This window comes from Leptinotarsa decemlineata, unplaced genomic scaffold (genome assembly GCF_025532065.1).
Source record: "Leptinotarsa decemlineata unplaced genomic scaffold, Ldec_3_MD MMD2_tig00026299_RagTag_RagTag, whole genome shotgun sequence".
NCBI classification, from domain to species: domain Eukaryota; kingdom Metazoa; phylum Arthropoda; class Insecta; order Coleoptera; family Chrysomelidae; genus Leptinotarsa; species Leptinotarsa decemlineata.
The window spans coordinates 8,021,199-8,035,158 of NW_027412676.1; the positions used below are offsets into that span (position 1 = coordinate 8,021,199).

Below are 13,960 nucleotides of genomic sequence, written 5' to 3' on the forward strand. Positions count from 1 at the left end.
CTGTCATATTTTTACCGTTATACAATAAAATACCGTACTCTCCAAAGAAAATGCTCAATGTTTGTCATATTTCACTTTTAACAAGGATATTCGAAACCTTTTCAACAATTATACTCTTCAAAGGTTTATATTACGCAGTCACTTCTCGGGGTGAGGTTTTCAGTTCGCTATTTATTACATTTGAGCAGATACTTTGTTGATCTATATCTATTTATTTTCCAGGTTGGAAACCTAGAAAGTATCAAAAAAAATCTGTTGTGAATCGTCTTACATATTTTGAATGAAATAGTTTTGGATCATTCAGTATAATCAATAATGTTGATATGTCAAATTGAATATTTTGTAACGTCAAGATTGTCATAATAAACCAGAACGTTTCACTTGATCCTAGTCTTACTTTGAAGTTATTCCAACTCGATATTGGACGTTTTCAATCATTGGTAAGTGTTTTCCAAAGACAAACAAAATCTATTAAATTCCAATACACACTATACATATTAACTACTTTCTAATTGAAAAAACTCATCAAACATACATATTTTAGTTTCGTTAACTCCAACATAGTTCATATGAAACTAGTCATAAAATTACGTTATATATACGTATACTCCATCTGATACAAAAAAATGGATGAGAGAATCTTCCAAAGAAAGGAAGGATTAATCAATTTGAAAATAAGTAACTCTATACATGGATGTGTAGATCATGCAAAGAAGTAACTTTCAGACACAAACTGAAAGAAAGTCCTCCTGAAACAGCTACTTTCATATAAACATTGAATTACACGAAAGAAAAAATTCTTTCGAAACAAATTCTTCTATATGAACACTGAATTATACAGAAGATAATTTTCTCTATTCAGTTTGTATATCGAACATTCGTGGAGAAATGAGAATCAGATATCATTCACATGAGTTCTACTTTGAATGAATGGTAATAAATTGTACTCACATGGAACACTGTCACCCTAACTGGTATACACGTGTTTCGCCTTAAGACACTTGCCCTAAGGCTCTTCAGTACCAAATTGGATAACATTATAGAAAATACACACATTTCATTCATGAATTACGATTTTGAATGTCACGGAATAAGCTTGATCTGCTTATGTCATCGATGACATCGTAATGACATTCATTCACCTATTTGATTTAATCCCAGCCATGGGGAATCTTATTTGATTCGAAAGGGTTACATTTTTAGGAGTGATTAATTTTTTGGGAAAGAAAGTTTTTGGCTTTCTACTACTCCATCTGATACAAAAAAATGGATGAGAGAATCTTCCAAAGAAAGGAAGGATTAATCAATTTGAAAATAAGTAACTCTATACATGGATGTGTAGATCATGCAAAGAAGTAACTTTCAGACACAAACTGAAAGAAAGTCCTCCTGAAACAGCTACTTTCATATAAACATTGAATTACACGAAAGAAAAAATTCTTTCTGTATAATTCAGTGTTCATATAGAAGTATTTGTTTCGAAAGAATTTTTTCTTTCGTGTAATTCAATGTTTATATGAAAGTAGCTGTTTCAGGAGGACTTTCTTTCAGTTTGTGTCTGAAAGTTACTTCTTTGCATGATCTACACATCCATGTATAGAGTTACTTATTTTCAAATTGATTAATCCTTCCTTTCTTTGGAAGATTCTCTCATCCATTTTTTTGTATCAGATGGAGTAGTAGAAAGCCAAAAACTTTCTTTCCCAAAAAATTAATTACTCCTAAAAATATAACCCTTTCAAATCATATACGTATACTTTCTATCAACCTCGTTCTCTATTTCAAAAAACTGCAACCAAGTTATTTTACACCCGAAAATCACTTTCAAGTAATTTTTAACTCATTTCTATGGGATTGCGAAACGAACTGACTTATGAAATGTCCATTACCCAACACAAACTAAAAGGAACATTAGATTTTGCAACTTACCTTTCTCGCAAACGTAACCTGCGACGGTGATTCCGAGACCCAAGTCATCTTTTTTCAGCTTGACGGTGTACGTCTCAGTTTCAGGAAGCTCGGTTTCGTGTAGAGATACATCGAGGGAAAGCATTTTCGGAAGGTTATTTTGGACGTCAGCCCTGGTGATGTATGGCACCGAAAACGGGTCGATCATACCCTGTAAATCTTAATGTACTGTTAAACAACCACAACTGCTCAATGGATCATGAAATTCGTACGTATTTGTTTTTTCAACGAGTAACATTTATACTGCTACAAAAAACGCAATTTTTTAACGGTTGTTACGAATTTTGGCGAACATGGAAAGGGTAGGTAGGTCTAAAGTGAGTGGGTCTATTCGACCCTCTACCGACTACCCTCTCTGGGTAGTCACGTCGTATTTTTCTCGTTATTGAATCAAAAATCACATTTTTTTCGCTACTTTGATATGTTTGTAAAACAAACTTGGATTTTTTAGGATTCGAAGTTCCTAAGTAGAAATTTTCAGAATGTCATACAACTTTGAAAAGTGTCAATCTATATGAAAGATTCGACAGGAGCAGCTCAGACGCTACTTTGAATCCAGCAGGTGATGATGATCTGCCTAGCTCAGAGAAAGAAACGTAATAAAGTCTCAATATCCTAAGAAGAAAATTAGTTAGCCTTGGACATTCCAACTATTATTCATTGACATCTGATTATGACAATAATCAAGCAATACAGTATATGTAGGAATCTGGATTTTTGTGAAAATCAAATATATAGGAGAAGGTTCTCAACCCTTATTGAGATCTATTCACTTATTTGTTATAATACTTTGATCTGATATGTGTTGAAATTATTTCAAACTAATGACTGATATCGCATAGGAATCGTCATTAAATTTCAAGCAATTTACACAAAATATCATTGAATTATATACTTATTTCTTCCTCTAGAATCAATCTATTTATTGGTAAATACCGTAGAAAAATTCGTTCTGAAGTTTTTGAGTTCATCGCGTACAAAAAAAAACCATTGTCACAGAGATGGAGGCTTGTCCTTAACCTCTGTATATTTTTTCATCAAGTTTCAAGAAGAAAGGTTGACCAAAAAATGTTTGTGACAGCACATCCTAATGCAACATAAATGTGTGTTTTATAAAATCGAGTAGCGGGAAATGGAGTTATTGAAAATTCAAAAAAGATTAAACAAAACAAAAATTAATATTAACACCAGCGTAATATTTTGTTTCTCTCTCATCAATTTGTGAATTATTCGTTGAATTTGTTTCTATTCATGAAATAATATAGAGTTTATTCCCAAGAAGTTGAGGAGTCATGAACATCACACAACATCTCTTCTCAATTTACATAATGGGTGTGTCGAAGCCAGAGAACTATTTTAACAAATTGATCTTTTAAGCTAACGTCACCGCTCTGCTGGTACCAGTATCAACATACTGACAAATTGAAGGAATGGACTAACTTCTTTGAGATTATCATCAACCCAGACGAAAGCCAGGCAATCCAATCCATCAAGAGAATAGCCCAACCCGTGAGACACTTCATCTTCCAGAAGGAACTTGCTTGGGCAGATGCGAAATATCTAGGAGTCACCCTGAATAGGAAGTTTACATTCAGGGCCTTAATTACCTACAGGTTAGAACTAGGGAGATCAGCTCAAAACAACCACAGCCTCTTCATAGAAGTCTGATGAAAGATGAACCACTTTTGTAGTTGTTATGCGTTATGTATGCGTCTGTCGCTTGAGAACGATGTGGAAAAACATACAGGTTCCATCCAGATCGAAAGGTTCATGTTGTTCAAGTTCAAGTTCAACTTGGTTTTGCGAGATTTTCATGAAGCCCTAAATCGGGATGATCCATGATTCTGGGAGAAAAACAAATACATGTGATCAAGCGACCAAAACCACATATCACAGAGTCGCCATATACCACTCGGATGAATATACATTTCAGTTTAACAAACGTCACAAACACAAACACCACTTCGGAGGCCTACATGCAAACACGTACACGGTACGTCCAGGAAACAATAATAACAGATAACAAGGAGTATCCAAATATGGAAGTGTTTGGGACCGTTCGGCAGAGAGTTAGATTGGTGGAATTGAAATTTCACAACCCGCTATGTCAAGGTGTGTAGAAAATACCTCTTTGCGATATATGGCGGTAGAACGTAACAGATTGAACAATACGATATCGAGACTTCTAGTCAGATAGAGGAACAGAAATTCAAAAAATGTATTTCCTCTCATAGAGTAGTTCCTAATCCATACATTTTATTTCACGTTGAGAATGTTTTCATTAATTTAAACGTTAACGGGTTCATATACACTTTCATTATTAAAATTTCTGTGATATCAACATAAAAATTTCTACTGCCGGAGATATTTTAAACATAACGTTTTAATTGCGTTCTGTGTTAATTGGATTTCATGTATAATCAATTCCCGCTTCTAATGCATTTCTTGTACTTGTTTCTCAGATTTAGATGTCGAAAATGAGTGTGATTTTACTTTGAATCATGAATAAATCAGAAACTGTTTATATGCTACTTGAATTTTACGATTTTCCAATGTTGATTATTTGTATTATTCCTATTGGTCAATCGAATAAGAAGCGGGACTAGATCAGTGAAGTCACGGGCCCAGAAAATTCGATTTTTAACAATAATTTATGGGAAAACAACGGTATTTAGAGAGCTGAAACAAAGTGCACTGTTTTTCAAATTGAAATTACATACTATCAAATGAAGTGTAAACCAAAAATCATGAAACAAGCCCAGTATTTGTTATTAGAGAAAAAATGAACGTTCAAACAATGTATGTCGAATATTTTTCAATCGCCAACTACAGAATATCAAAATTAACATTTCCAAAAAACTTTTTCAGCATCCTCTAAGCTTCATTCAAATCTCCTCACATTTCTCTTGTTGGCACTTCATTAAATTGTAATTCTATTTTAAATGCGTCATCCATTCTTCATGGACCAGTTAATTTGTCTCGATAATTGATATCTCAAATGTCGTTTTCATGGTAATGCGCTTCGTTTGTCATTTATACACAGAATATCGATTGAATAATTATTTAGCAGGATAGCCTTTGAACGTTATAACTGAACCATGATGAACTGTTAATTAACGATTTCCATCTCTGTATCAGAGAGTCAGTTCACTTTGCCGTTTGAGTGTTACTTTATGCTAATAATTCAACACAGCATTCAATTCCAGTTGATCAATAAAGTAAAAGGGGCAAACATTGATATTTCTTCATGATTTCTTTTTTATTAGATCTGATTTTTCTTTAAATCTCTAATAATTTCCTGAGACAGGCATACTATATAGTAATACTAAGCAATGATGTACGTAATGTTCTGATTTTTACTTTATCAAAGAAAAAAAAATCCAGTGTCAATGTTACCCCATAGACTCATAGACAGTATAACATTGACATCCCATATAAATTGAAGAATAAGTCAATCTTAAGGAATTGTTGAGCAACATTGACACACATAAATTTGGTTTATGGCCTTTTTAGGTAGAAACGAACAATATTTCCTCATTTCATTTTTCAAAACTAAGGACTTTTTGGGTAAAACAGCCTGAAAACCTTGTTGTTTTTAAAGAGATCATATTTTTATTCTGAATAACACAAGAATAATATAATGTAGGAACCTTATTATCAAAAACTAGAACTTAAACTAGGAATTCTGTCTTACAAACATACAAACTGAATTTTGGTACGTTACTTCGGCAAGGTAACAATACTAAACTGATAAATTTTGGTAACTCCAGTAAAAAAATGTAGTTATCGCCGGTTCGTCAATAATTGCAACTTCTGCATTTAATAATATCGGCTCTGTGTCCTCAACATCAGGATATACAAAATACAAACCCTTTTTACGTAAAAAGTAAACTTCGATATCGCCATTACCTACTTCTACAACTTTTCGTATGTTTAATGAATGATATCTTTTTTCCCAACATATTTAACGACCACCCAATTCCCAAGTTTAACGTTTTGAATGTCAGCATGGGTACTTCTTTGACTGTTGTTTGTTTTAGCCTCAATTACCCCATTTTCTCCTTCTTCAATTATCTCATTCTCTACTAGTTCATTTTCTGCAGTGATTGAATCTTCAAAATCTTTCGGCTCATTGTCACTATTATCATCATGAATTACCTCTTTTTCTGACGAACCGGGCCCCAGAAGATGTGTATGGCATCTGAGCAGAATCCTTAGCGATAACAATCTGAGATGTTTTTGTCATATTTTCTAAAGACAAAGGGGAAATGCCCGACCTATCAAAGCCACCTAGCGAATTACTTCTGAACATTTTTATAACCCGATTCTTGATAAAAATCTCGAAGTATTTTTCTCCAAGACGCCTTAACCGATTTGTAAACGCCAACATCCAGATGCTGAACTGAATGGGAGATGTGAGTTGGTGAACAGAATATTTCGATATTATGTTTTGCGGCTGTTTCTACCAAGTCCAAAAATAAATGTAAGTAATGCCCATCCTAAATAAGAAGCATCCCAACGATGGCTTAAGGTGTGTGTCCATACCGAGAGGATGAATGACACTGAGCCTATCAGCTATCTCTACGGAACCTTCGAAATACCGGGCTCCCTCTCGTTGTGGTATCGCCTTGTCACGGTAATGTGGGGCTCTGCCGTGATTGACTTTCTTTCCCTAGCTACTCGTGGGACTTTTATGGACAGCATAAACCTAAAAATTATTTCTGACGCTGAGTCTACAGAGGAGATGGATGTCAACCTTACGACTCCAACTGATCTCCCTGTAAATTTAGATCAGGAGCGAGTCTACAGAGGATATTGGATAACGAGCTTACGACTTCAACTGACCTCCCTGTAAATTCAAATCAGGAGCGAGAGCTTTTCAACTCCCCAACTACTGATCCAAAAACTGAACCTAAAAAGTTTGGTGGTGTAGCCAGGAAACGACTGAATCGTCTCCTCAAGAGCGGGGTCCTTATAAAACCGCCTAGCATCAAATTATTGACCGGCGAACGCAAAATCTGTCTCAGGTGGAGGAACAAACCCCCCATGAGCAGGTTAGCAAACGTTTGCGCTCAAGTGATGATTCACCAAAACCATAGTTGAAAAAGCCCTGCACGGTTGACTTCAAGACATCGTCAGGTGTAGCTGCCGTGCAAAAACCCTCATATGGGAAAGTTGTCGCAGGTATCAAGGTGGGAATCTTGCACCTTGACTATCCGACTACCTCATTAACGATGAAACAGCAGAGCATATACTTTGTGCCTGCCCCGCTGGAGACCAAATCAGGTTTTTAGAGTTCGGCAGAGACGTACTCTTACCATCTGACCTGAAATACCACTCACCATACAAACAAATCGGCTTTGTTAAGAAGCTTGGTTTATTTGGTCGAGTGTGAATATGTGTGAGCCACAATAAACCCTTGCGGGTTACGGTGGAGGGTCGAATAGACCCACTCACTTTGGACCTAACCTAACCTAACCCTGTAAATCTGAAGTTGAAGGAAGAAAACTGTTAGGAAACCAATCAAAGAACTGAAGGGACCCCATCCAACCAGACGGTGAACACTTATAACGACAACTCTCCTGTCCGTCCTCGCACCAAATGGAATACAGGTGAAGTCTTTTGTAGTTGATGAACTTCGGTAACAAGTCTCCAACAGCATTGCAACACATAAGAACCGTGTACGTAGCGTTTGTGACGCTACCGACTGATTTGTTTGGATTTCGGCTACCCCTTTTGCACAACAGTTCCTGGACACCTGCATCAGTTTGAAAACCAATCTTATTACAGTTAAAAATGTTCTGTGGCTTTTTATCCAAATCGAAACGCGAATAGACAGCTGGCAATTTATTATAACAATCTTCCATTAACTTAACACTTTAATCCCTTAAAATTGTTCATTAAAGTTGTCCGGTTTATGCCATAACGTTGAGCGGTTGCCTTAAAACTGTCACTATTTCTAGGACTTGATCATAGGACTTGTACTTTCGAATATAAAGGCGTCTGGGTTTCTTTGTGCGTGCTATGTACAAAACATTTTGAGAGTCAAAGTTGGCCTAAGGATTACATTGACTGTGTCAGTGTTGGACTAGGAGCTAGCATTGACACTGTCGAACATAACCTTGAATTAATTGTCATAAAAAAATGTTTAGTTTTACAAAATCACTAACTAATACAAAAACTGATTTGTAATATCAAGAGTAGAGCTGAAATTACCTTTAACACCAAAACTTCGGGCCTATTGACTCAAAATCAACAAAGCTGTCTATGCAAATATTGGGATCACGTTAAACATCAGCTGTTGAAAGCCGCTGTTATAAACCCACAGGTTGCTGCGGAGCATGCGCATTACGTCTATACAAAACCTTCGGATGGTAATAGAGCACCATAAGAAAAAAATAGTATGGCTACCAATGTAATCACATTTTTTATTAGATTTAGAAATTGTGTCAGTGTCAAACAGACAGAAGTATGTCTGTCTGAACGAGATAAACTCAAATACTACCGAACGATTCTTTCTTATATGAATGATTCAATGATGTTTAGTAAGAATGCGTTGTAATATGATAATGGTATCCATGAAAAGTCAGGGCAGTGGTGCTATCCGTGCAAGATTTTATCCAAAGCACTGCCTAACCCCGTTAAGATATAACAAAATATTTCACTGTAGTCATTGTTATTCTATCAAAGGTTTTTGATAGAGTCCGCAATGGAATATGTCTTTATATTAAGGATAGCTTACAGTACCCATTTCAATGTTCAAAATAATGGTCACATATAATGTGGTAATTGGAAAGCTTTTAAGACAGATAAGATAATAATCCTCATCAACTGAATAAGTAAGTTATCTCAAGCAATTCAAATTAATATTTTTACGGAATTATAGCAGAATTGAAACTAGAAAATGAAAGCAAGCGGCCTGATAAAACGATGCGTAATGAAAAACGGTTGCAACTGCGTTGATTTTGTTTTACGGGGCGTATTTTGAAGGTTGAAGTCGCATTTTTTGTATTGTCTTTAGATAGATAATGAGTAACTAACCTAGTTCAAAATATACTTATGAACATGCTTTTGTCTGAGTTAATTTTATCAAAGTTGATTATAAGTTGCAGGATGTCATCCAACTCCTGTATATAATATTCATTGCAGCAATGTTTTGATTGGAAAATTCCCTGAATGTGGGATAATGATATTTTGACATATATGCTACTTTCATTATTGATACTATAAATACTTTCACGGAGAGTGTTCAAGTGACTTGGCACATTTGATTCCACCAAGAGCGGTACATATCAGAAATACGCGACGAACTGTGGCTCCTCATCGTTTTGAGGTTCAACTCAGTACACCTCGAACTTCCCTGTTTAAGAACTCTTTCATATGGAGAACTGCGTTTATGTGTTTATGTGGAATAAATTTCCAATCCAATGTGAATCGCTACTTTCGCACAGGCACCGCTCTGAGAGCGCCTCAAGATTTTTCTGTAGTGCTTGTGTTTTGTCCTTAAAAAAAGAGATGATCAGAAAAATTATTGTTTTTTACGGCCCTGATAATTCCTATGATATATGCAATACTTCCGTCTCGGTCGGTAGCCAGCTTTGTTCACTCACTCAATCGACCAACGTGTCGGTCGGTGGTGCAAGCCGCAGGCTGATCGATCGATTTTCACTTGCTATCATGCAACCTGTGTTAGGAATCACACGTAAAAAAGGTAAGACTGCGTTAGTCCTTGGCTCGCACAAGTTCCGATTTCTGAGAGTTGTCGTTCGTAGGGATGCGACAGCTGGTTAACAGAAAAAAATATTTTTTTATTTTTTTTAGCCATAGCTGATTTTTTCTGATATTTACACTTCTTGAAACCCTTTTGCGCTCAGGGAAGTCTGTTCTCAGAATTACCCAGATTAAAGTAATTTTGTGAATGTTATTTATGAATGAATGATTCAGTTGAAATTTTTTTTCATTTTCTGAAGCTGTGGTTTATCAACCACCTATTAATAAAAAACGTTTTCATTCAGAGCATGTTGATGAAAACTCGCATTTAAAAATATATCTCATATTAAATCATATCAACAGTGAGATCTGGAAAGCCAAACTGAAAACATTACATAAAAGTGATTTTATATAACTGGATCTTCTTGAAGTAATCAGTTTACTTGTAGCAGCAACGAATATAAGATGTGAAAAACTGTTTTCACCTTATGAATTAATATATCACTTCTGAACATTTCCATTTTCATTCAAAGGCATCAACTTACGTGAACTTGAATGGAATCGGGATGATGTTCTGTGTATAAATAAGGGTCGGTATTGAAAGTGGACGGAGAAGGATGATATGCGAATGCTTCGCTGTATCCATTTTCTATGAGGTGTTTATCTAGCTCAACGGGGTCACCAAGGATCTTTGTTGGGACTATCGGTGCCAGACTTCCTAAGGTCTGAAAAAAAACGTGTCATTTATATTTACTTCATCATTCAACTCTCCTTCATTTACGGAACACTAATATGAATTTTACTTTCAGCAATCATTCAACACTCTTGGATTAACACAGATTCGAACTTAAGGATGGCCAAGTTCAATACATTCGCAAAAGAACCTTTTCATTCGTTCATATATTTACATAATTTCATAAAGATACATATGCTAAGTGGTACATTTGTACCACTTTCTTTCTGATATATGGATATATATCAGAAAGCGAAAAGTTTTTCCAACGAAAAATAAAAAAAAAAACATTTTTGTACAACTGTCATTAAAAGTAACATTGTTAATGATTGTCAAGAGTTTCAAAGGATGATGTTTTGAAAGTAGCGTGTCAAACATATTTTTAACACTATATATACATATATATATATATATATATATATATATATATATATATATATATATATATATATATATAAAATCTAGAAAGGTTAATGCAGTCAAGCTGCTGGAAAATAATTCCATGAAAATAAAAAAATAAATAGATAAGTACTTTCTTGGTTTTTTCTCATTTTGTCTTCAATCGAGGACAGCCTGCCCGGTATTGACGATGCCCATGACGATGGCACTCCTCAGTTTGAGGAGTGCCAGTTGCTTGCTTGGATCACGAGGTTTAGTTTTGCACAAGTATCGTATATCTCTCTTTTGTAATACAAATACAGACTCCAGCAAATTAAGGTTACACACACCCCAAAAAGGTATACCGTACCTTAAGTGAGACTCTACCAAAACGTGATATGCTGTTTTTGCAGTATCAACTCCCAGTTCTCTAGCAATAACTCTCACTGCATAACAGCCGGTGGAAATTTTAACTTTCATTTTTCCAATGTGAGTGTTAAAAGTATTTTTTCGACCAAATAGCAATAAACAAAACATAATTATTCAATTTTCAGGGAAGTTTCATTATGAACAATAGATATAAATACAATCGAATTATGTTACAAAAATATACATTAATTACATTATTATTACTTATTTATGAAGATTAATATGAAAATTACAATCAGAACAACTGCTAATAATAATCCTGGCGATGTTGAAGAGACTTATAATATATTTGAACTATCTGAGTTGATAATTTCATGGGCATTAACATTTAATTCTTGAAGTGAAGAGGACGATGCTGTAACGCTGGAGCTAGCTGTTAGGATTATTCTTTCAGTAATAGCCTTTTTATAAGAAATAGATCGATATAACCCTCAGCTACTGTTATAGACTTCCATCCTCCGTGCTACTTAATATCCGCTATATTTGCTCCTGATTCTGCTAGCAAAGAAGCGGAAAAACTTCTGAAATAATGATCTGTATATTCCTTCGGTTCCGGGAGGTTCCGAAAATCAACAATAATTCAGGGCATTTTCTCAAACGTGTTTATACCAATTGGGTTGGTACTGCATTTATAATTTGAGTATTTCAGAAAAAACGTTGATGATTGATAACAGAAGGGCGTAATGCAACGTATTTATTAAAGTAGTCAATGTTTTTTCCAACAATGAAAAAAGAACGACCTATTTTCGTTTTTGTATTTGGAATTTGAACAATCAATGATTTATCCATTAATTTAATATCTTCTATTGATGAATGGTCTTCATGCCGGCGGGCTCCATATATTCCGAAACTAGTAGCAAATTTCATCATCAAATATTTTTTATCTGGCACTTATTCAAACGTGAGAGTTCTTGATTTTTTGGGCCTATAACTTCCATTTTTCCACTTTAAGAATGAAATATTTGCTTGTATTAACACCATTTTTAACGAGCGCACTCGACTATATCATCCTTCGACGTTTTTAAATGAACACCAGCTAAGAAAATTAGAATATGCGATGTCGTACTGCTGAGCCGATTTTTTTATAACAATTCAATTGAAGCTTTTTTTGCATCCTCTTCAATATTGTCAGGAACACACAATTCCTCACTATTATTCTTCATTATGCAAGTGACTTTGAATAGAAAGCAAGAGCTGTAAACAATACTGTCATGGCCATTTCACAGCAAAGAGATAACATGAAAATAATTAACTGACAAGAGATGTCAAAATGTATTTTTATAGAACTAATAAATGTATCTATTTTATTATGAAAACAGGATAGTTGAACAAAAAACTTTGTATGATATTTCTGTTGAAAGTAGGTTTTATTTTGTTCGTGAAATTTTTCACCCACAAAATAAAACCTTACTTTCAATACTCATATCATAAATAGCTATTTAATACAATACATTTTTAGTTACATTCTCAACGGTGCATACTAGCCAAATTTTATTCTCTACTGAATTTCATAGTTTTCTACAATAAAGGAGAAAGAACCATTTCAATAAAATAGTAATGTACAATACAACACGTTTATTTCCAAACAGCCTGTAAAGTGAAAGTGTAGGATAATGTCAAAAGGATGATTTATTTAATGGACTACAGGGGAAAATATTGATCAAAATAAATAACAAAAAATCTTAGACAAAACAACTGTTTCAAACATTCTCACAATCAAAAAATTCCTGAATGGAATGAAATGCATAACTATTAATATTTTTCGGATCGGTTGGTAGCTTGTTGAATAGCAGGTACTACAGGACTATCTGAAACCAGTGACAATCTGCGACTCGGGATTTCAAAATACTTTTGACGGAATTGATAGGGTATTGAATCGTATCGTGAAATAGAGAACTCTGAGGAATTTTCCCTGGCATGCAAAATATTGTTCAATATATACAGCTAATTACTTGAAGCTGAATGAGACTAAATCGTCTGAACTTCCCAACAAATAATTACATGGGTGAATATGCCAAATTTCTGGGTGTTATCCTCGATAATACCTCAAATTGGACAAAACATATTGAATCAATTTGCTCTAAATTGTCTAGTGTGGTCTTTATTTTAAGACAACTGAGGAAAGTGATGAGTGAAGAAGTTTTGTTAAATACTTACCTATCACGCACTATTTCACTCCCATATAGCATATGGTACAATATTGTGCGGCAGTTCCATCAATTCAATAAAAGTCTTCAAACTCCAAAAAAGGCGGTTCGTACTTTTGCGTCTGCAGGTTACAAAGACCACTGTAGGCCACTTTTCAAAAAATACGGTATTATGACATTACTCTCCTTATATATATATATATATATATATATATATATATATATATATAAAATAGTTGGATGATATATATATATATATATATATATATATATATATATATATATATATATATATATATATATATCACATATACATATATGTATATGTATATATATAAAAAAATAAATAGATGTACTCTTTGATCATTCCCATATTGATTTCCTTAGCCTCGAAACCAACGTGGGATATTTGAAATAATTGCCAATTATCGATATCTATGTAGGCTGTCATCGATAATAATTCAGAGTGATGAATGAAAACAGAGAAGGATGGAACGAGTAACATTCGAAGATAAAAGCGTGGTTGAATTATAAAAATAACGAATATAGATGAAAATATTGGAAGCGCCAAAGTGATGAATGAAAAATCATATTG

At 34.3% G+C, this 13,960-nt stretch overlaps 1 protein-coding gene and 1 long non-coding RNA gene across 6 annotated transcripts in view; one reads left to right on the top strand and one right to left on the bottom strand.

Annotated features, from left to right (window-relative positions):
• Nucleotides 1-13,960, bottom strand: part of LOC111507735 (multiple PDZ domain protein) — a 463,358-nt gene that overhangs the window by 404,215 nt on the left and 45,183 nt on the right. For all 3 annotated transcript variants that reach the window (XM_074180506.1, XM_074180505.1, XM_074180503.1), the window contains exons 4-5: nucleotides 10,224-10,403; nucleotides 1,930-2,119 (exon numbers count right to left, since the gene is read on the bottom strand). In XM_074180506.1, the coding sequence (XP_074036607.1) occupies nucleotides 1,930-2,119; nucleotides 10,224-10,403 (370 nt within the window). The remainder of the gene's footprint in view (nucleotides 1-1,929; nucleotides 2,120-10,223; nucleotides 10,404-13,960) is intronic.
• Nucleotides 333-10,756, top strand: LOC141484890 (uncharacterized). 3 transcript variants are annotated; one of them, XR_012466862.1, is made up of 3 exons: nucleotides 333-440; nucleotides 2,008-2,176; nucleotides 10,488-10,756. It is a non-coding gene; the product is annotated as an uncharacterized lncRNA (long non-coding RNA). The 3 variants fall into 3 exon arrangements; XR_012466863.1 differs by lacking the exon at nucleotides 10,488-10,756 and adding an exon at nucleotides 3,346-4,482; XR_012466861.1 differs by lacking the exon at nucleotides 10,488-10,756 and adding an exon at nucleotides 2,420-2,828.